Below are 22,040 nucleotides of genomic sequence, written 5' to 3'. Positions count from 1 at the left end.
CAGTCGGTTCATCATATCTTCAGGACTGAAGAGAATAAATCCACACCCTCTTCCCTGTGACGTCCCTTCATATATTGGAAGACTGTTATCATATCTCCCTGAGCTTTCTCTCCTTTAGACTAAACGTACCCAGTTTTTAAAACCTCTTTGCAGGATTTAGCCTTCAAGCCCCTCACCACTGCTTCTGCTATTAAACCGCTCATATTATTAGGAAGGTTTTTCTATGATTCATTCAGAATGTGCTTTCTTGTAAGTTAAATCCATTATCCTGGGTTCTGCACTTGGAACGTGAGAGAATTAGTCTTCTATAGGATATCCTTCCAGGATATTTGGAAAATGCTAATATCTCCTTCATAAGTCTTTACTTTCCAAGCCTGAACATCCACAGTTCCCTCAATCACTTATCACAGAATGCCATTTCTAGTCCCATGATGATTCTCCTTGCCGTTTTCTAGATCTGTTTCCATTTATCTCATTTCTTCTTAAAAAGGAAGCTCTAGAACCAAAGCAGGGTATAGTCAAAAAAGTCAACATGGAGGCCACGACAGTGTGATCCAAACTCTTCCCATTCTTTTTGGGATGCACCACCATGGCTGCCACCTTGATTTTTTTGACCACATCCTGTGGACACCCTTGAACTGAAGCCAGGACTTGAGGGGGGCCTGACCAATGCAAAATAAAATAAAATGATTGCTTTCCATGAAACTATATTTTTTCTGAAGTCATTTTGCATGTATTATTACACTGTAAATTCTACAGGGATATCAGGTCTGCTTATATTCTGCCCCTAATATGTAAATTTCCAGGAAGGCCAGACAATTTCTATGTGAACCATCTTCTAGAAGATTCAAAACCCTTTATCACTTGTGCAATGCAGGTAGTCTTTGCTTGACGACCACAATAGGGACCGGAAAATTGGTTGTTAAGTGGGGCAGTCATTCAGCAAATCACCATGTGACCAGACCCAATTTTATGATCATTTTTATGATGGTAGTTAAGCAGATCACATGGTCGTTAAGAGAATCCAGCTTTCCCAGTGGACTTTTTTGCTGGAATTTGCTTAACAGCCATGTGATTCACTTAAAGACCATGTGATTCACTTAACAACCATCATAAAAAGGTCACAAATCGCAATCACGTGACCATGGTGGGTGATGCGACAGTTTGTGACAGTTGTAAGTGCAAGTACAGGTCATAAAGCACTTTTTCGGAGGCTGTTGTAACTTTGAACCGTTGTTAAATGAACCATTGTTAAGTGAGGACTACCTGTAGCCAAATTCTGTGTTGCCACAATGAAAATAAGGCATAACTAGTCACAGAAATAACCACTTTTGGTTTATTTATCATTTCTGGTTTAATATACGCTAGCTATCCCGTTTTAGGTGATACACGTTTCATTTCATAGATTGTAATATTTTAGATTTATACTTGCACATGCAATCGACACACCATTATAGTAGTGTATGTTACATTTTTATCTGTTATTTTCTTTGTTATGCTAGTATTTTATGACATCTACTTAATTTTACTTTGGTGTTGTATTTTTTCAAATTTGGCTGGTCATTGACTGAATAAACAGCATTTCTCTTTCTATAATCCTTCTGAAATGATCCTTCTGAAATGTAGTTGCATATTGCATTTGTCTAGTTTTGCAACAATATCACATTGCTGGCTCCTATTTAGCTACTTTGGGAGGAAAAGTAGAATAAATACATCCTATTTATATGACATATTCAGGACCGTGGTTAGCATTAGAAACCCAACAAGCAAGTAAGGAGCTCCTACCTGGAAGGAAATACATTGGAAGATGTCCTTCTCAGCCACCACATCGTCAATCAAGCTTGTGTTCCGGCCCTCATATTCCATGGTGATGCTCAAGGTCACTGTCTCGTTCAAATGGTTCATCTGGACACAAACATTCTCAGAGGTCTCTGTGTGGATCACAGAGGGCACCAGAACCAAGTACTGCCTGGGAGGTAGGAAAGTCAAAGGACTTGTGAAGTGCGTGGTGTGGATGCCCTTTGATGGGGGCAGGTTTCACTACAGAAAGTTACCACCCATGTATCTAAAATAATCACTTTGATGAATTAATTATCAAGTTTGTCAATATGCCAATCTGCCTCCAGTTAAATATCTAAAGGCCTGACTGAAATACTGCATGGGCTCTCCCGTGAGAACATAACATGAGGAATAAAGGAATTGGGCAGGAGAATGACATCTCATGAAATGATGGTCTGTGAAATCAACTTTTGGAAGCAAGCTGGAATCCCTGCTTCTTGGACTGAAATGCAGTTGGACTGGGTCTTTGGTGAAATTTTTGCCATGCAATTGTAAATTGATTTTTGCACGGAAACTGCAAGACTGTGTAACTATGTTGCTTTGTACGCTGGCAGTGCAAAAGAATTTTGAAATGGAAACCAGTGGAGCCAAAACGCTTATTCCTATATGCTTGCCAGCTTCTATCAGCATAAGGAATTAGCAGATAAAATATTGTGGGCGCACATTTATAGTTTAGCTTTGGCTTCTAGGAAAGAAAGCACTTCCAAAAGTATACATTTTGCTAAGGAAAATCAACTAGTCAGTTGATTAACCTAACTAGGCAAATGACTTCATAGGATCCTAAATTCCATAACCAAGTATGCTGGCCTGAATTGGCTGGTCAGCTTGTTAACTAGGTTAGTGAGACCTTGTGACTATATTCACACAACCTGTTAAGTTTAGTTAGGGTTAACCTTGGTTAGGTGTCTTCATGACTTAGCCTGCTGTCAAACCCATCCTGGCTGATTGATGGTCCAACATACTGAGCAAACCCAGAAAACAGCTTGGCTGAGTATAGTAACCAGATAAATATGTTGTATGAACCCAACCACCTTATTAATTCTTCTATGATCTCACTGGGAAGATGTGTGCATGGTGAGTGAGGCAGGGGAGGATATAGTTGCACACAGGATGAGGCCTCATGTTATACCCTAATTGAGGGGAGGGACTCTCCATTTTTCAGGAAAGTCCACTGAATTAGAGAGTGAGCTACTGGGGGTCATACTAAAACTAAATCATCTGCACGATGATGAAATGACACGAATGATGTCATTTTGCACAGATATCATTGCACATATTACATAAATTGACACAAATGGTATCCATGGTAATGGAAACAGGAAGAAATGGAAGTCTTTTGAATCAAGAACCATTAAAATGAGGTATTGCTCTATTATAATTAGTTATCACTTGTGGAATAAAAGAACGGCAATTTATCTGTACTAAGAGGAAGGTGTAAAAGCCAAAATTGATTTTTATCTGGAAATAAAATGGATGGCAGAAACCACAGGCTGTGTGACTAATAAATGAGAAAAAGAAGAAATGGAGCTCCTTCAATATTATACTTTAATTCCTGGCACCCAGAAGTTATCCAGAACAGAGTAGAATAACCAGGAACACCAACATCCAAATGAATAATAGAAGAAAGACCAAATTCATTGGTTGCACATAAGTAGAAGGGATTGATGCTAGGGAGGAAAAAAACTTCCATATAAACCATGTTCCCCTACAATTCTATGAAAAATCCTATTATTTTGATTTAACTGCCTGTACAACCCAGGGAGTCAAACTCCCCAATCACACACAGGTCCAGGTGGTTTTCATGCAAAAAGACCTGAAACTTCTAGAAAAAAACACATTCTGCCCTCCTAGATCTCGGCAAAAGGCCATGAAATCATTTTTTTAAAAAATCATTAACTCTTTGCAAAATGTAGTTAAAAAGGATTTTGTATCTGCATTAGGACAACCAAGCCAGGCTTGGTATGTTGTCACCTTAATTTGTTACTTTGGATCTTCATAGGTTGTGTAAACCCAGCCTAGCTGATTAGGCCATGGTTCAATAAACTCTGCAAATCCAGAAAAGCATTATTGCTGAACCCTAATTAAACCAACTTTGTGCAACTGTTTGTATACTCGATTGGCCATGTCTCAACAAAACGAGACAGGCAAACATTTCCAGAAATAAGGGGTAGTGATGTTCCATAATCTGAATTTTTCTTCTTACATTCTGCTCTGAAATAAATTCCTACCAGGTAAGACAGTTGTGAAGCATTTTGGATTGAAATGCCAAAAGGGGCTTTGGAATGTGCTGTCTGCAACAGCAGAATCCTGCAAAAAGACACAGCTGCTTTAAAGAGTTGCAGACAGGAGATGCATGAGCACCCCATCACCCCAAAGCAGCTTCTTGCCTTTGAACCCAGAGCATTGCATAGCCCAAGCAAACCCATTTTGAATGCTTGCTTCACCCAATGAAACAAAAACTGGTTCCTCTGACTAGCTTTTGATGGCCTATAAAGACCAACTAAATGACTCTTGGGAGACCCATGAGAACCCTAGCTTGCTTCCTCTGGCCCTAGAGTTTGCCTAGAGTTTGTGGATGGATCTCCCATGAATTTCTCTAATCCTGAGCCATACCAAATGAGCTGTTGCCACTGCTAGGGCAGCAGCAAGATGTCATACAATGCCCCCACTGCTGACTGTGTGAATTCCCTACTTGCAAATCTGCAAAGAGGAAAGAGGAAGGAAAAAGTCACAGGAGGAGATTTGGATGGGGGAAGAAGGACGACAAAGGCAGGAAGGTTCCAACAAGCATCTTACGGTTCAATGTGAGTAGCCAAGGAAGTCCTGGAAAGGAGAGTCACCACGAACAGCAGAGAGAGGCTGGGTACTCCCCAGATCCATCCCTTCCCCATGGTGGTTGAAGGGCAGGTGGTGTGCAAAGTAAAGGCTGCTGCCTCATTCTCCCTGTTGCTGCGGTTATTTATACTGTCTCTCTGCAAACAGAGAAGATAAGAGATGGGTTGGAGCGAGGTTGCAACAGCCAATCCTATTTGCTTTAAGCGTGGGGTGCCTTGAGAATTTTGAAGTCCAGGACACAGGGGTGGGGGTGGGGGTGGGGGTGGGGGCGGCTGTATTTGGACCTGAGCCAACACAGTGATGCAGTTGCTAAAACAGCGAATGCTATCATGGGGTGTGTTAAGAGGAGTCTGGATCATGGGGAAAAATTATTCCATTCTATTCTGCCCTGGTCAGACTCCACTTGGCTCTCGTGCCCATTTCTGAGCACCATAGTTGAAAAAGGACATTGAAAAATTGGATCTGGAAGAGTCTGGAAATCAAGCCCTTACTTACTTATTAATTTGTCAAATATGCATGGCCACCCATTTCACAAGAAGTGACTCTGGAAGGCATATAATAAAACCTACAATTAAAACATTCTACAAAACCAATTGAAAATAATTAAAAGCAATAAACATGGATAAAACAAGACCACAAGAGGGAACATACGAAGAACAGTGAAAGGATCTAGGTACATTTACCCTGCAAAAGGGAAGACTAGAAGAAAGGGAGAGGATATATGGTAGCAAGTATCTGCAGGTGGTCACACAGAGAAGGGAGTGGTTTTCTGTCACCCCAGAAGGAAGGACCAGAACCAAAGTTAGAAGTATTTTTGTATTTTTATTTGGTATGTGCTTATATCTAAGCATAGTACAAGACCTATTTTCCCCCCCAACAATCCTGTGAAGGTGGTTGGGCTGACAGACAAGGACTGGCCCCAAATCCCCCAGGAAGCTGCTGTGCCTGAAGGTGAAAGAAACCTTGGTCTTCTCATGACTAGTCCAACACCTTCACCACTACCCCACCCTGGGTCACAAGTGGGCTGAATCTCTAAGGAAATAGATAAGGATTAGCTGTTAGAAGCGATTTTCTAATCATGAGAGCTCTCAATCAGTGGAAAAGGTGGTGACCTCCTGCAGGGCATGTCCCCCTTTACTGGAGGTCTGAAATGCTACGGGGGATCCTAGATGGTAGGACTAGATGGTCTCTGGGGTTTCTCCCAATCCTATGATTCTATGAAGAGCTATGGGTTGGGGCTTGGCTGCAACAACAGCTTTTATTTGTGTGAATAGTGTATTGCTTTGGAGTCTAGGGCAGGGTCAGACCCTACTTAGGCTCCTCAGAGCATTCCCCCAGATAGCTACCCAACCTTTGTTTGAGAACCTGCAGTGATGGAGCCCCCACGCTGTCCCACTGCTTCGTAGCTCTCAGAGTCAGGAATTCCTCCTTATTTCAAGCTTGGATCTCTCTCCGAGAAGCTTCCTCCTGTTGGTTCATGTCCTGCCCTCAAGAGCTATGGAGGATAAATCCACACCCTCTTCTCATGGACAACCATTCCAAGATTGGAAGACTGCTATCCAGTTTATCCTCAAGCCTTCTCTCCTTTAGGTTAAGCATGCCCAGTTCCTTTCACTGCTCTTCTCAGGATTCAGCCTCCAAGCCCCTCACCATCTTTGTCATTCTCCTCCGAACTGTCTTTCCAGTTCCTCATCATCCTTTTTGGATTGTGACAACCAGAACCAGACACAGTGTTGCAGGTGCAGTCTGACCAGTGCAGAGAACAGAATGATCACTTCCTTAATTTGGACACTATACTTCTGTTGATGCAGCCCAAAACTGCATTGGCTGTTTTGGCTGCTGCAGCACCTTATGACTCACACTTAATCTGTACAGGACACCCTGTTTCTTCTCACAAGTACTGTTGCTCAACCAAGTACACCTATCTCATACCTGTGCATCTGGTTTTTCCTGCCTATGTGCAGAACTGTATATTTCTCACCACTGACATTTTGTTGGATAGGACCCAATGTTCAAGTCTATCAAGATCCTCTTGAGCCTTGGCTCCATCTTCTGAGGTGTGGCCAGAATAGTACTGCTCTAAAACGGCCACTCAGCTATGTCAAGCTGAAACAGGTTGAAGGACTTTCTTCAGAAGAATCATCACAGTGTTTCTAAACTTCCAGCTCTGTGGCCGGCAAGCCACAGCGGTGACCCTTGGAGTTACGGGAACTGTTTTTCTTTTTAAAGATATCCTTCTGAATCAGAAAAAGCACCCGTTGCTGGGTTCTTTTGGGCCCTGTCCTCACAACATGATTTACTGGGTCAAGGGATGGAGATTTAGGGTGTTGTGGGAATACCCATAGAGGGTTAATGAGGGAGTAAAATTGAGCTCAAAACTGACTCAGGGTTGATCCACACAACCAGCTTGCCCTGGGGCAAGTATGGACCGTTGACTGTTTCCTGAGAGCAGATATGCAGAGTGTTGTCCAGCCCTCAGCCCCACCTGCACCCCATCCATTTTTTTCAGCTGTGCTTTGAAAACAGTTTGTCTTGTGCCAGATCTGGGGGTCTGTCCAGGTCACCTGCTGCGCTTCATTTCATGGTAGGCAAAGATCTCTGCACTATTTGGCACCCTGGCAGGAAGGCTCCTTCCCCTCTGCTCCCGATGTTTCTTTCTGCAAGTTCACGGATGGACTTTTTCGGTTTTTTAAGCCTGACAAAATCAGTAAGAGTTCTGTCTTTTTCCCTTTCTAGCCCAAGCCACAGAAAAACAGTCAAACCCTGTTTTGTTTTTTTCCAGTCCAGGAGGGGTCAAGAAGCAGGGGAATTCACTGAGTCAGGAGCCTTCTAGTAGCCATTAGTGTGGTCAAAGGGGAAGAAAGGACTTAAATCTGGAAAGTAATTTCTTGAGCTGGCTTCATTTCCAGCCAGTTTAAGCATGGGAGACAAGCACCTGAGGCCCCAGTGTGAAAAAGCCCTCAGTCATGCCCTGGGTTGGACTAATTCCTCCCACTCAGTCATGGGAATGCTGAACGGAAGTCTGTTGACCTCTTTCGTCTCTGTAGTCCTCCAAGAAAGAGAGCTGGAAAGAAAAAGAAGAAACAGGAGCCTGTCCATCACAGAACTCACTGCCAAGGCCTGGCAGCACAAGGCACACCTTCAAGCACTGATTGGCTGGAGCAGCCAAGCCAAGGCAGCCAATGGGGAAGAGGCTGAGATGTCAGGTGCCTCCTTACTGGAAAGGCTGTCAAAACTGCAGGCGTTTCCCACAGGAAGGGACAATGTTCGTGTAACTCCAGAGTTAACCCATTTGACTCAGCTAAGGGTGATTGTGGTGCCAGAGCCAGCTGCTTAGGGACACATTAGGGCTGCGCACACTTCCAAATGGATTCGAGAGAAGCACTTTGGGCTCCCACAAACCTGGCACCTTCAGAGTTGCCTTCGCTGTAAAGCAGCACAAATTTTGTTCAGGGTTGCACAGAAGTCTGAAAAAAGTCAGGCTCCTTTCATGAAGAGCAGAGAGGGAGGGTGCCCCTTTGGGGGGATTTTTTTTCAGAGCCTGCACACCCGGGCCTGTTATGCACAACCTACCTTCCCCCCATATGAGGGATTGATCGAAAGGAAGTCGAAGTGGAGATTTGGAGAGCAGACACCTCTCTCCAAAAGGCTTGGGGACTTTTCATAACCAACATACGAGAAGCTGAGCTAGGATTTGCGCTGCCCGTCAGGAAAGGTTCCACTCCCACTTCCGAGGGACACAAGGATGGTTCACAAGCAAACTCAGAAGCCCTTAGAGGCAGCGTACAGGATATGCGTGTGTATGTCAAAAAAGTCAAGAGGGTGGCTGTGACCATGAGATCAAAGCCCCACCCCTTTTCCATGTGCAACAGTCCTCAAAAAGGGGTAGGGCTTCCATTGCACAGTCACAATCGCATCTTGATTTTTTGGGCCCCCTCCACGGATGCCTCAAATTATATTGGGAAATGGCAGCAGAAATATGTTTGAGAAGGTGCCACCCTCTTTGTATCCTTGTTCAGGGCTTTCTTCTGGATTTCTTAAAAGTACCTGCAGATCCTAGGGGGAGCCTATTTATTTTTATTGATACATGCCTTTCTTTTATAAAACATTAAAGTCCTTCTTCTTCCTTTTTTCCTTTTCCTTTCTTTGCTTTAGCCCTACCAACATTCCTCATTTCAGTCCAATCCTAGGTGTCTACTATTGGGGGAAGGAGGGACGAGTGACAACTGTGCACTGCAATGTCCTAACGCCAATTCTGTGACTTAGGGATATGGGTCTGACATCAGGATGTCAGTAGGAAAGGTGAGGTTTGGGCTGACGTGTTGCAACTCCTGCGTGGGAGGCTCTGGGCAGGCTAGGAAAGGAATGGAAGAGGTCACAGACATAAAGAATCAAGAGGTAGAGGAAGAGTCTCATAAACGACAACTCTGCAAAGGTGGCGAGAAATCTGGACAGAAGCATTTCCAATCATTTGAAGAGACTCTGACTTAAGGAACACACTGTAAGTAAAGGTTGGCAATTCTTCTTGCAGTTTCCAAGCTTCCTTTCGTTACCCTAGACTAGCATAAAGATCCCTTCCTGAAATCTGTGTAATTTGCTGCCTTGGTCTTTCCCAGCCGTGTGAGGCTTGACACGTCGTGTATCCAGCTCCTTTTTCACTAAATTATGGCCATTTTTTTGACTACTGTACAGCACACAGCAAACAGCTGTAGAAAACTCAGTGTGAAAAAGCTGCCCAGCATTTGTAAGTTATGGACACATTGGAGATACATCAATTGAACAGAAAATGACATTTTTTATTTTTAGTTAAGAAAGAATCTCTCTGCTCCCCACCCCAGGAAAAAAAAAATTAAAAAGGCAAAGTCTTCCAGCACTTCAGGACTGGTGGAAACAGACTTGAGTCTCTTTTGGGAAAGAATTAACAGGTGCACAGATTTGAGAAGAAAAAGAAGGGGGCTGCCTTGTTCCTGAAAGTCATGCTCCTCCTTAGCTTCCAGGCAGCTGGCTTTGTTACTCTTTCCAAGCACGCGAAAGCTATTTCTGGCTGATCCTTATGCTTTATATATTTCCTTGATATTGATCTGTCATGGAGGAAAAGTTATAAAAAAGTGTTGGAGGTTAAGATCTACTGGTAAAAACCAAAAAGTTTAGGGTACATGAGGTAGAACACCCAGATGACGTATCCCCCTTCCCATCTTGCACACACACAAACTCCAACAGACAGATTGTTATCCTGAAAGAAGCCAGAGAAGGACATACGTGCTTGCCTTCTTTCACTGTGATAAAGTAGGAAAGTACTCCGAAGCTGCTCTGTTCAAAGCCTGGTGTCCAATTTCACTTGTAAAAATGAAAATCACAGCTGGACATCAGCAAAAATGTCCTAAAGGTAAGAGCTATTTGGGAGATGGTGGACTCTCTTTCTCTGGGAGTGTTTGAACAGAGGCTGGATGGCCACCTATCAAGGATGTTGTACTAGATAAGGCAGTGTTGTCCAAACTTGGCCACTTTAAGATGAGTGGACTTCGACTCCCAGAATTCCCCAGCCAGCCATGCTGGCTGGGGAATTCTGGGAGTCGAAGTCCACTCATTTTAAAGTGGCCAAGTTTGGACAACACTGAGATAAGGGGTCAGCAAGAGGATCTCTAGGTCCCCTTCCAACCCTTCTGTTCTCTGATTCTTTGATGCTGCACTTGACACTCAGGAGAAGCTGTTCTCTTGTGAGGCTCCAGGGCTATGCAATGTGTACCCCAGAGAGGTGTGCTGGCCCCACAGCCCTGAGATTTCAGACAATGGCAAAAAAAAAAAAAAATCATCTTTTTTCCTAGCTTTTAACCAAGAATTGATCCTAACAATACTGACTTTCACTTTGATTTTAATTGTACAGGTAGTCCTCGCCTAACGACCACAATTGGGACTGGAACCTTGATTGCTGAGCAAAATGGTGACTTTGGAGCAGACACTCTTGTTCAGCCCAATTTACCTCACAGGGTCATTGTGGGGAAAATTAGGAGGGAATGCTACGTATGCTACCTACCTTGAATAACTGGAGGAAAAGCAACATATAAATCTAACATTAAAACATTTAAGCGGATGGCGGCTCGTGCTTTACCTGTACCGCAGGGGGTGATGTACTCAGCCGTAGCAAATTCATCTGAAACCCCAAAAAGGAAAGACAGTCAGGGCTGAAGTGCCTCTCCTAGACTTTGATCTCCATCAGATGATTCACGATGCCCACTTTGCTCCATGGGTACAAAGTACAGCTTTATATCTACAGTAATGGCTGCATTCGGGGGGTACAGCTAACCTAGTCTGTTGCTAAACCTGGGTCAATGATCCACCCACAACTCAGCAGCAGACAAACAGCAGAACCCAAATGGAGGTGTCTAGGTCACAACCACCATCTTGGCTTTTTTGACCCCCCTCCAGGTTCTTTTGTCCAGAGAACCTGCAGAGATGCAAATAAAAAGCTCCACGGGATAGAGGGACTGCCTAGAGCAGTGTTTCTTAACCTTGGCAATTTTAAGATGCGTGGACTTCAACTCCCAGAATTCCCCAGCCAGCATGCTGGCTGGGGAATTCTGGGAGTTGAAGTCCACACATCTTAAACTTGCCTCAGTTGAGAAACACTGGCCTAGAGAAGTTCTGTTCTGCACGGCTGTGCTAGGCTCCTACTTCTATGCGCTAGCCAGGAGCCCAGTGGCACGAGGCAAACCTTGTTGATTTGGACTTAATCATGATCTGGAAATGCCTGAGCTTCTGGGTTGTGAAACACACAAGGTTGTTTTTAAACAACTGAGTAAATTACAGTATGTAAACCCAGCCTGTGAGTTTTCCCCCTCCTAATTTTGCATGTGATTTCAAATGATGTACAAGAGGTCATTTATCTGTTGCATTAAAAATCCTGAAATCTTCCCAAGAATCTGACGGATTTTTCTTACAGAGCAGCACTTTAAGGGCCAAAGCACGTGCCCGCTTTCGGCAAGGCTGCAAGCCGTTACTTTTGCCCCTTCATGCAAAAAGAAGAAAAAATGCTGAGCGAGTGCATTTTGAAAAATAATCAGTTAAGCAAGCTGATGGAAGCTGCCACCATCAGATCCCTTCTCACCAGTTTCGTAGTAATCGTAGACTTTCACCAAGGCAGGCTTCAGGCCCCGGATGGGTGTCTCCTGCTCCACGGTGAAGGAGTAAGTCTGCGTTGTGCTGTTTACCTGCCGAGAAAAGCGGACTATGAGATTACTTGCGGAGAGATACAACCAGGCACAGAGAGCGTGTGCAGACACTTGCAGGAATCTTGGAAGAGCTTGGATGTATCTTGGCCATGTCCAGCACAGGAGTAAGAAATTGAGCACCCCTACAGGACATTGTCCATGGAAGTCCCTGAAGAAAGGGACTGGCTCCAGCAATCTCCTGGGGATGTCCCCCAGGGAGACCTCCAAGCTCTTTCAGCATCCTTAGGGTGAAAGGGCAAGGCCTAAAATATACTGCCTGGGGAAGGATGGGCATTGTAATCCAACCCATCTGGAGCCTTCAACCTCCCTTTTTCCTTGTGTCCTAGCACATCGGGATCTCTTTTTCTTCCTTTCCTTGTTTCTTTGGGACAGATTGAAGGCACACCGTCCTGAAGCTGGAAGAGGTCTTTGAGGCCACGCAGTCCACCCCCTGCTCACTGCAGCAACCCAAATAGAAGCCATCTGAGCCTCCTTAGGCTGAAAAGATACTGCTTATCATCTAATACCTGGAGAATGCCAGTGGAAAAATTCTGATGTTGTGGTGGAACTAAGCAACATCATGACAAATGAGAGAGATGCTGGTTATTCACATAGAAGAATACACTGGTTGGACTGCAGTGCCTGTCCCACAGTGCCTGTCTGTGTGGGGAGGAGGGAGAGCTGCCTTTGATGAGTAGAGGATGTGGCAGCCACCTGAAAAAACTCAGCCCATAATAAGCTCACAATTCCTTGCTTCCAAGAAAAATAAGGACAAGGGAAGGCCTCCCCTTTGATTCTTCAGCAGAACTGTCTTGTCTCCCATTTGGGCTCTGCTCCTGATCCTCACTTACCTCCTCCAAGTATAGCAGGACATAATTGATGTTCACTTCAGTCCTCTTGATCTGATTTTGCTTTTCCAGCTTCAGGGGTAGGAACATATGAAAGTCAGAAAGGGTTTTAGTAGCATTCATTGTAATGCTGTTGAACTAGGGGGCCATAGAACCAGGGTTGGGATTCTGTGCAGGTCCTCAAGTTAAGCCCCCTGCTCAGTAAAGAATCCACTAGGGCATCTCTAACAGATGACCATCCAGTCTTTGAAGACCTCTAGCGAGGAAGAACTCAGCACTTCATGTGGCAGTCTGTTCCACTGGCTGTCTGCTCATACTGTCAGGAATTCCTCCTGATTCTAGCCTGGATCTGCTTCCTGGTAGCAGTAACCCACTCATTCCGGTTCTTTTCTCTGGAACAATTGAGACTAAATCTATCCCCTCTTCTGTGTGACAACCCTAGCTGAAGACCACTATCATATCGCCCCTCAGCCATCTCTTCTGTCAGCTAAACATACTCAGATCGTTTAACTGTTCCTCATAGGCTGAACTTTGAAAAGCTAAACTAGGTTGGGCTTGACTTGTAGGTGGATGGGAGAGCACTTGGAGATTCCAAGATGCCAAAATCCCGAAATTCTGCACTGGTAAATTGCTTTTTGTATTGCTGTCACAAGAACAACACAGACATCTCCAGGTTGTCCCCAGGAGTTAAGCTTGACCTGGATGTACAGACATGCATTCACTATCACTGCCACGGTTTCAGACCTCAAGGAATGGAACAGAATGTGCTTTAAGGCAAGACAAAGTGAGTGATGACATGCCTTTAACTCACCTTCTGTACCTGTTGGGACTTCAGCTCCCAGAATTCTCAGCCAGTGGGGCCAAGAGACATGTTCACTGAAGGATCCTGGGAGTTGTATTTCAAATACAGCTGCACCCAACTGGCAAAAGCTGGCCTATTGGATGCTACGGGCAGGGGCCATATTTCATATCATGAGAGAGCATGATAGCTACTCTCTTCATTGGACAAAGGGTAAAGTTTCTGCAAGGCTGCTCCAGCCTTCTTAATCCCCATCTCCTATTGTCAAGAAATATGGCCCTGAAGGTTGGGTGGAAAAGGGGACCTGGAAAAAAAAAATACCTTTTTTACACTGGGTTTCACTGGGATGTATCCAGACAGCATCTTAATCTCGACAATCGCCATGTTGGAGACCAGGCGTCGGCCAGTGTAACTGGGAAACCAAGAAAGGAAAGAAGGCTTGTCACATTTCTTTTTAAAGCAAGAAGTGTACAGCCTCAGGGCAAAAAGCTGTATGCGGGTTCATAAAGGCTTGGGCGCACTCTCGGGGCCTCCCTCCGATGTTGCCATTGAATGGAACCTCTGGAATGCAGAATGGGCCTTTCAGAAGGTGGAGGAGCTGAGTCTCAGCCCTTGAACCCTCAGACACTGCCCATCCCTGGAGGAGAGGAAGCGGCTAATCAGCAAGGAGAGGTTCCCCACTCCTACTACTGGCTCAGCATTGATCCAAGGAAGAGATTACCTGACATTCATAGCAATGTCAAAAGTAACGTGGGCTTTGGGGCCGATGCACGTCTCAGGAACTGTCTGCACTTGCAGCCTAAATGGTGCGTCTTCTTGCAGTGAAGGCACATTGTATTTCAAGGTGGTCTGGAATGGAAATGCCATCATTTGGGGCTATTCAAGTCTCCCATGGCAGAAGAATTTGGAGAAGCGGATTAAAACAAATATGGATGTGTAAAAAAGCTAGAAAATTCTGGATTCAAATACACACACTGATTCAGAGGATTTTAAAGATTAATATACAATTTTGACCCGAGGTTTTTCTTTTGGGATTGATGAGCAAACAGTTGGAAAAAAAGTCATGGAATTTTGTTTTTGGACATGATAACTGCAGCGAGATTATTTTACGCCCCAAAATGGAAAGATTGGACATTATCCACAATGGAGGAATGGTTGGTGAAGATGATGGAACTTGCTGAAATGGCTAAATTGACTTCTTTGATCAGAGAAAAGACCATATCTAGATTTGTTGCTGACTCGGAACCCCTTATGGGCTTTTTGCATAAAACAGAAAATTTGACCTTATGATTTATGGTTTTGATGGTTAAACAGGATAGGTTATTTAAAAAAAAAAGAATTATGTTGTAATCATAGAGTAGGAGGTAAATTTATAACTGCTATAAAGAAGATCAGCAGCTACTTCTTTGTGTCTTTTTTCTTTCTTTTCTATTTTACTTTTTCCCCCTTTTTGCGCTTTTAACTTTCTCTTTGATTTCTTTCTTTTTCTTTTCTTTTTCTTACTTTATATCAGTTTGTCTTGATTTATATCTTCCTTTTAAAAAAATAAATCTTTAATAAAAATTATATATATAATAAGTGTGGTCTGTGGAACGGGAGGACCAGCTGTGGACTCCACAGAGATGCTGGATCAGGGCTCTGGTACCCCTCAGCCTAAGCCCAGCACAGCCAAGATGCTTCGGAACCCAAAAGCTTTGAATAAGGCCCTCCAGCTGCTCCTGGCCACAAACTGGCTCTTTTTGAGGAGTTACAAGACTGAATCCTTGATCTGGGGGATGAAAATGGACATTTCCAAAATAGTGCAGAACACAAACAGATGGGCAGTTTTGAGGTATCAGGTAAGTATTAGCATCCTCCCCGTTAAACCAAGACAGTGAGAAAGAAGATCAATGGTAATGGGGGCAGCTTTGCCTTAATGGACTCACCAATAGATGAGAGCCAAGACAGATATCTCAAGTTTCATTGCAATAAACTAACCACCTGTCTCTGGCCACTTTTCTTCCCCAGTGCTTTCTCTCCTCCCTCCCCCCCCCTCCTCAGGTCTCCTTCTGTACTTCAGAACTGACATGTGGAATTCATTCCCTCAAGACATGGTGATGGTCATGAACTTGGATGGTTTCTAAAACAGGATTGGATACATTCTCGGAAAACAGGTCTCTCAAGGCTCAATGTTATTTCTGAGTTCAGGGCAGCAGGCCTCCAAGTGCCAAGTTGTGGGGGGAAGAATGGATTCTGTCTCTTGCTTGTGAGCAGCCCAGAGGCAATTGGCTGGCCACCACAAGAAGCAAAATGCCAGGCTTAAATGGCCAAGCCAGCATGGCTGTTGTTATGTTCTCAAAGATGTTATACATCCCTTACTTAACTTGTTCGCTTTTTTTCATGCCTTTTCTTCTCAACTTGCACTCCCATGACTTCCCTGGGAATTCAACACAGACCAGCACCAGGCATTGAAATTGGTCTCTTCTCTCACCAAGGCACTCACCTGAATAAAGATGCAACCAGTCACCTCAGCCCTGTAGTGTCCTGGCACTTGGGGAAGATCCTGGCACTGGAGCAGCAGAGAGTTGGTGCTGTCTACATGGAATTCCGTCAGGGTGGCATCTCCAGAACTCAAGGTCACTCTGGCGTCAACTCCATCTTTGGAATAGGTGGCTATCCTGAACTGGGAGAGCGCCTGGAGGGCCACCACTGTGTCCTGCGAGAGAAAGCAAAGCGAGGGCATTTCTCTTGGGTGACACATCTCAGCTGGGAATCCTGGGAGCTGAGACTCAGCATATCTGGAGGGCATATCAGGAAAGACATCAGGTCCACCAGTTCACCTCCAATTGGTGCAGGGAGCATTAAAGCATCTTCAACATCCTCTGAGAATCTGTGGAGAGGGAACATACCTGCGTAGAAGAGAATCCTCCGTTGGGATTCTGTTGCTTGACCAACCATCTGACAATGGCAATTGCTATCGTTAGTTCTTCCTGGGACGGTGCCGGTTTTTTGGTCAGGTAAGCGAGGAGCACGTAGGAGGTCATCTCTATCTCAGCAGAGGGAGCGCGGTGGTAGAAGAATGGAAAATCAGACCTCTCCTCTTGCTTCCCAGGCCTCTCCCAGTGGATGGAGCCATCCTCTTCAAAGAGAGAAGGAAGAGTTAACTTTGGGTTACACAGTCCAAGCACCCACCAGAGATCTTTTCATATATGAAGTTTAAATTGGCTTCTGTACAAAAACATTTGGCTTCCCTGGTATCAAGCCCCATGCAGCTGGCCCGCAAGAGAAGCAAACTAGACAGATTCCAGGAAGAGATCTTTAACGATAGTCCAGGGTCAATACAAAATCTTGAAAACCACAAGACATTTCCCAGCATCATTTATTTTGCATTAATTTAGGGGAAGTCTCTTTGAATGATCTGAAATGCTTCTTCCCAGGTTTCTCACCACTTGGGCTAAGCTGTCATTTCTGAGATAAGCTTCCAATTCTCCTACCCCCTCTCTCTTGATCCTTTGTGTCTGCATTCTCTGCCATAATTTTCCCAGCCTCCCTACCATCTCTCACTCCTCGTGGGTCAAAGGCATCACTTCCAATGTCTCTTTTGCATTATCAACATTAACAAAATAGGTGGAAAAAGTTCAGCAGGCACAGTTTCTGCACCAGTTCTGTCTCCTGCTTGCAACTGAGGGAAACTGGATCCCTCATAATTTAGGAGTGAATATTCTATGCTATTTTCTGTGCTGGAACTGACAGAGGCAGTGTTGATCCATTGGGTTCCACAGATGAGGCCACTTGATTAAGGAGGAGGCCTTGTTTGCAGCGGTAAAACACACTGTGATTGTGAGGTCTAAAAAAAAGTCAATGGCAATTTATGTCATAAATTGCATATTGTTTATGTAGTAAATACTGCCCCCATCCCAGGGAACTCCAAACCTTTGGGGCTGGTGAACATCTTTGTACTTCAGAACAAAACATAGATGGAGCAGAGAATTTGGGAGGTATCAAGAAAGAATGACTGATACCCATAGGCATCATCTGATGACCCCAGTTCTACCCCAAGAAAGATAAAGTAGAGCTGGTCCCCAACCTGGGACCTCTGTTAAGAGGCAAGAAAAGTGTGCTGTGGTTATACAAAGGGGGTATCAAAAGAATCCAGAGTCCACAAAAACCTAAAAGAGAGATCAAGAAGGCTGATGAAGCTCCATCACTCATCAAACTGTACAGCTATTATGTCTATAAGTAGTTTGTATTAAATGGTGTTGTGCTCAAATTAATGCATATATGTTTAGCAGTATTAGAATTCTGTTCAGGATGCACTCCTGAAGGGTCCTGTCACTTTCCTTACCAAGTCTATATGCCCTCCTAATATCCCTCTGATTTCTAAACAGTGTTATTATTGTGAAGATCAATGACCCCAAGCCAAGAGGTCACCTCATTGTCATGATAAAGTGTAGTCAGATGTTGAGCGTTAATATGATGCTAACATGAGCAGGCAGATTAATTCCATGTTGGCCACAAGGCACATCATCTCCAGGTTAAGGGCCATTTGCTCGCTTACCTCCTTTCAGTAGTCATAAATTAATTATTCATGGCATCATTGTATCCTCCCGTTCTTATATAATCCTGTATGGAAAATGCTTGGGGCTCTTGGTACCTCTTCTTGACTGGGAACCCAATGTATTCTTTGCATGCCAATAAACTTTATAGCATATTTCCAATTTCTTTGGTTCTGCGAAGGTGGGTACACATTTTCCACAACAAAGAACACATTTCTCACCTTCCTTCACAGCTATTTTTTGAAGGGAGTCCAACATTTCTTGCCTCTTCTCCTTTTTCCCTGCCAGAGCAAAGGCATATGCCATCAGAGCCCGAGTGTAAACATGGATCTCTCTTGCCTGAGCCGCCGTCTCCAGGCAGGACAAACCACTTTGCACCAAGTAGAGCTGCAGAAGACAGGAAGCTTAATGGAAGTCAACATAGCAGTTTCCAAAACCTTGATGGCTCCATAATGGTTGGCTTGGGTGAAATGACATAATCACACCCATTGCATGATGCTGTGTCCAGGCCAAGATGATCCTTCACTCCCCTCCCCTCACACCATTGGTTTGTAAACTAAGTTGGACAGGAGGAAGGTTCCTGAAAAGGAGATCATGGAGAAACTTCAAGGATTGTTTAGATCAAGTTCAGTGGCACTGTTTGAGATGTTAGAATACTGGATAGATGTATGCAAGATTCTCAGCAAAGTCCTGGGATCAAGGTTGGCTATTTTATTCATTAAAGTTGTTAACTTAAGTGGCTTTCACAACAATGCACCAACAGCAGGTTGATGGTCCAATTCATGCAAGCCAATTGTTATCTTCTTCCTCCAAGGAAGAGGCAGAATTCAGAAGCTCAGGTTGAGTGAAGAGCACAGAAGCTTCAACAACTCTTGCTGCCTGAACCACTACCAAATACTTGCTCTTCATACATACTGCTGTGGCTTTGGAATAAGGCTCATCCAGTTCCAAGATGAGCTTTCTGGTGGGCCAGCCAAGCATGAGGAGGAGAAGCAGGGTAAATCAGGACTGATAACATAAGGATTCAGAAGATGGTTTGTAAACAGCCACCTGCAAACTCCTACATTATCTGTGAAAAGAAGCTCCTCCTTCCCAGTTTACATGAAAACCATTAGAAAGAAAGTCAAAAGATCTGCACCCTAATGTACTGAGAGACAATCTGGTCCTAAAGTGTAATAGTTCAGCTGCTGATGTTCTTGTAACCCTTTCCCTCTCCTTTCAGTAAATCTTGCTAAAGAAGACTGTGAAAATCTTGCTTGGAAGAATTACTTAGGTGGAGTCAGCTGCCAAGAGCCAAAGAGCTGGTCATTAGGAGCCAAATCAGAAGAAGCAGGTTAGAACAGAGTTGACTGAAGAAGAGGAAGTATAAGAAAGAGGCAATTGGGCTTATTCAGAAACAAGTTATACAATTACATTTTGGGTTCATCAGACTATAGCATGGCTTTGCATATGCTATGAACCTAGTCAGATGTGGTCTATTTAACTGGCCTAAGTTACTGTGAACTCCCTGACCAAGTGGGGACATGAACATGGTTCTCCCCAGTCCTAGTCTACCACAATCATTATTGCACTTTGCACACTTACTGTGACAGGCAGTGGTACTTCCAGCAAAGCAATGGTGATGTAAGCCGAAAGAGTGATCTGGTCATCAACTCCTCCCTGCGGGAAGGGAGAGAGAGAGAAAGATCAGCTCCACCCATTACAGAAAGCACCTCCACCATCGTCTCCTCCATCATCTTTCCACTCTTTCCAAATCTATATTCCATCTCCCTCACAAGAAATCATGGAGTCTTGAGAACTGGGCAATGCAGAAATATCTGTCATCAATCAATAAATAGATTTTCTGATATCCCTGGCTAGGTTTGATTGGGAACTTCCATCTATGTTAGCTAAAATGTTACAGGTAGTCCTTGCTTACTACCTGCCTCATTTAATGACCATTCAAAGTTACAGTGATGTAAAAAAAAAAAAAAGCGTTGTGACCAATTCTCGAATTTACAACCATCACAGGATCCTGCAGCCACATGATCACCATTCAGGCACTTCCCAACCAGCTTCTGACAAGCAGAGTTAATGGAGAATGTGGAAATAAAATTGCAAGGCGTGGTCACATGATGTTTTGCTTAATGACTGTGGTGACTTGCTTAACAACCAAATGGGAAGTGACACTGTCAGTCCATCACAGTCACATGATTTTCCACTTAGCGACCACAGCGCTTAGCAATGGAGTTGCAGATCCCAATTGTGGTCACTAAGTGAGGACCACCTGTATTAGTTCTCATTTCATCCCTCTTTCAATTTTGTACTAGTTTTAGGTGGAATTGAGGCATGGGGTGCCTTTAGGGGGCTGAAAAAGTCAAGATGGCAGCTGTGAGCACATGACTGAAGCCTTGCTTGTTTTTTACTGGCATTGCAGATAAAAAAGGGGTGGAGCTTCAATTGCACAGCTTCAAATGCCATGTTGATTTTTTTGCTCCTCCTTGGATGCCTCTGAATTGGGAGCACAGCCTTTGTTGTATCACTGTTACCATATCTGAACACTACCCTAATTCTTGGCACCACGTCCCATTAGGTTAAGAAATTCATTGCTATTAAATATGGTGATAGCCCCCGTCAAGTGACACGGTCTTCATGAAATTCATGGAGGATCGGTCATTCCATAACTTCTAATCCTGATAGATACTTTTTCCTGAATCAAAACAGAGATATGTTGGGAAGAGGTGGCAGAAGAAGGCTAGACTTGGGCGTTCCTGCCCATCCTTTAAGAAAACTTATTTTCTATGCAAAAAAGAAAGTACAAGGAAAGAACAAAGACACGTACCCTCACACACACGTGTACACACACACACACAAATTATATGTTACCCTCAGAAGTTATTCTGTCAATGTTTTACCTTAAACATGAAGTCCTGACTGCAGAATACTCATGAGCCTCTCCATTTTGTCAATATTGTACCAGTTCATAAATGGAAAGAGAGCACATGTCTATCCTTCCAGATTATAAATCCAGAGTAATGCCCATTCATTCTCTATATGGCCAGATGAACTCGACCCACATGTATCTTCAATCCACATTCCTTCAGCACCCATTCCTTCTTGAGCTCATCGCTTTGGGTATGATCACGCCCATTGCATGATTCAAATGCCCCATTCCCACTGCATTTCAATTCCTCGCGATATACCCAACTCTCACTTCCAAAGACATATCACAGTGTTCTCTGACCCGCCTCTTGTACCTTGAGGGCATTGTTCAAAAGAGATCCCGTGCTCTCAAAGCATCCATTCTCTCTCTGCCTTGCAGCCAGGGACTTCTGAGCATCGGTGATGTGCTTGCTATCCACGAAGATATGGGGTCTCGCCTGAGCTAGAGTCTTCAGCACGAAAGCCGTCAGCCTATAAGACAGCCCAGAGCTCGTCTTTCCTTTTCCAGTGCCCAACCTCCTGCAATCTTCAGCCAACTTGGGACAGAGCATCCATTGGAGGAGGGTGCCAAAAAAGTTGAGATGGCGGCTACAACTGTGCAATCAAAGCCCCCTTTTTTACCTACAACATGGCAGTTATGCGGTTATAGGCACTATCTTGACTTTATTGACCACTCCTGAGTATGCTCCTGCTCGGTATGGTTACCATGTTTCTTTCCAATACTGCGCACGTGCAGGACCCTTGGTAGGGAGGAATGAACCATTTCCCTGCTGTATAAATTGCATTCTCACCTTGTTTAGAACTCTTCTTCTTCTTTTTTTTTTTTTGTAAAAAGGTAAAAATGCCCTCAAGGTGAGCTTGACTCTTGGTGACCACATGGAAATGCCTGTGCAATGCTCTTGGCAGCAACATGGAACTGACTTCCCAGTGCCTTTTTCTGGGATGGTGTTTCAGCTTCCAGGTTTAGCCCAAAGCCATGGGGTTTCCTAGTGGTCTCTCATCCAAGCGCTAAATGGATCCAACCCTGTTTAGCTTTTTGGGAGGGATGGACAGC

The 22,040-nt window shown here is 44.1% G+C and overlaps 2 protein-coding genes across 3 annotated transcripts in view; both read right to left on the bottom strand.

The window, feature by feature from the left end:
* LOC103050261 (alpha-2-macroglobulin-like) overlaps nucleotides 1-4,769 on the bottom strand; it is a 64,764-nt gene extending 59,995 nt beyond the window's left edge. For both annotated transcript variants that reach the window (XM_088129329.1, XM_088129330.1), the window contains exons 1-2: nucleotides 4,636-4,769; nucleotides 1,786-1,969 (exon numbers count right to left, since the gene is read on the bottom strand). In XM_088129329.1, coding sequence (XP_087985455.1) covers nucleotides 1,786-1,969; nucleotides 4,636-4,730 — 279 coding nt within the window. In that variant the 5' untranslated portion in view covers nucleotides 4,731-4,769. The remainder of the gene's footprint in view (nucleotides 1-1,785; nucleotides 1,970-4,635) is intronic.
* A 4,692-nt stretch (nucleotides 4,770-9,461) lies between these two features.
* The window catches only part of LOC103048567 (alpha-2-macroglobulin-like), a 51,424-nt gene continuing 38,845 nt past the window's right edge, over nucleotides 9,462-22,040 (bottom strand). The window contains exons 26-36 of the mRNA XM_025174969.2: nucleotides 21,301-21,457; nucleotides 19,649-19,723; nucleotides 18,286-18,451; nucleotides 16,418-16,647; nucleotides 16,012-16,224; nucleotides 14,251-14,378; nucleotides 13,851-13,941; nucleotides 12,734-12,802; nucleotides 11,780-11,882; nucleotides 10,784-10,825; nucleotides 9,462-9,755 (exon numbers count right to left, since the gene is read on the bottom strand). Coding sequence (XP_025030737.1) covers nucleotides 9,733-9,755; nucleotides 10,784-10,825; nucleotides 11,780-11,882; nucleotides 12,734-12,802; nucleotides 13,851-13,941; nucleotides 14,251-14,378; nucleotides 16,012-16,224; nucleotides 16,418-16,647; nucleotides 18,286-18,451; nucleotides 19,649-19,723; nucleotides 21,301-21,457 — 1,297 coding nt within the window. The 3' untranslated portion in view covers nucleotides 9,462-9,732. The remainder of the gene's footprint in view (nucleotides 9,756-10,783; nucleotides 10,826-11,779; nucleotides 11,883-12,733; nucleotides 12,803-13,850; nucleotides 13,942-14,250; nucleotides 14,379-16,011; nucleotides 16,225-16,417; nucleotides 16,648-18,285; nucleotides 18,452-19,648; nucleotides 19,724-21,300; nucleotides 21,458-22,040) is intronic.

The sequence above is a fragment of the Python bivittatus genome, unplaced genomic scaffold (genome assembly GCF_059951505.1).
Source record: "Python bivittatus isolate LINGU-HERP-01145 unplaced genomic scaffold, Pbiv_v1 ctg000810_np1212, whole genome shotgun sequence".
In the NCBI taxonomy this organism is placed as follows: Eukaryota; Metazoa; Chordata; class Lepidosauria; order Squamata; family Pythonidae; genus Python; species Python bivittatus.
The sequence above is the reverse complement of the archived record's forward strand: the minus strand, read 5'-3'. Positions and strand labels throughout refer to the sequence as shown.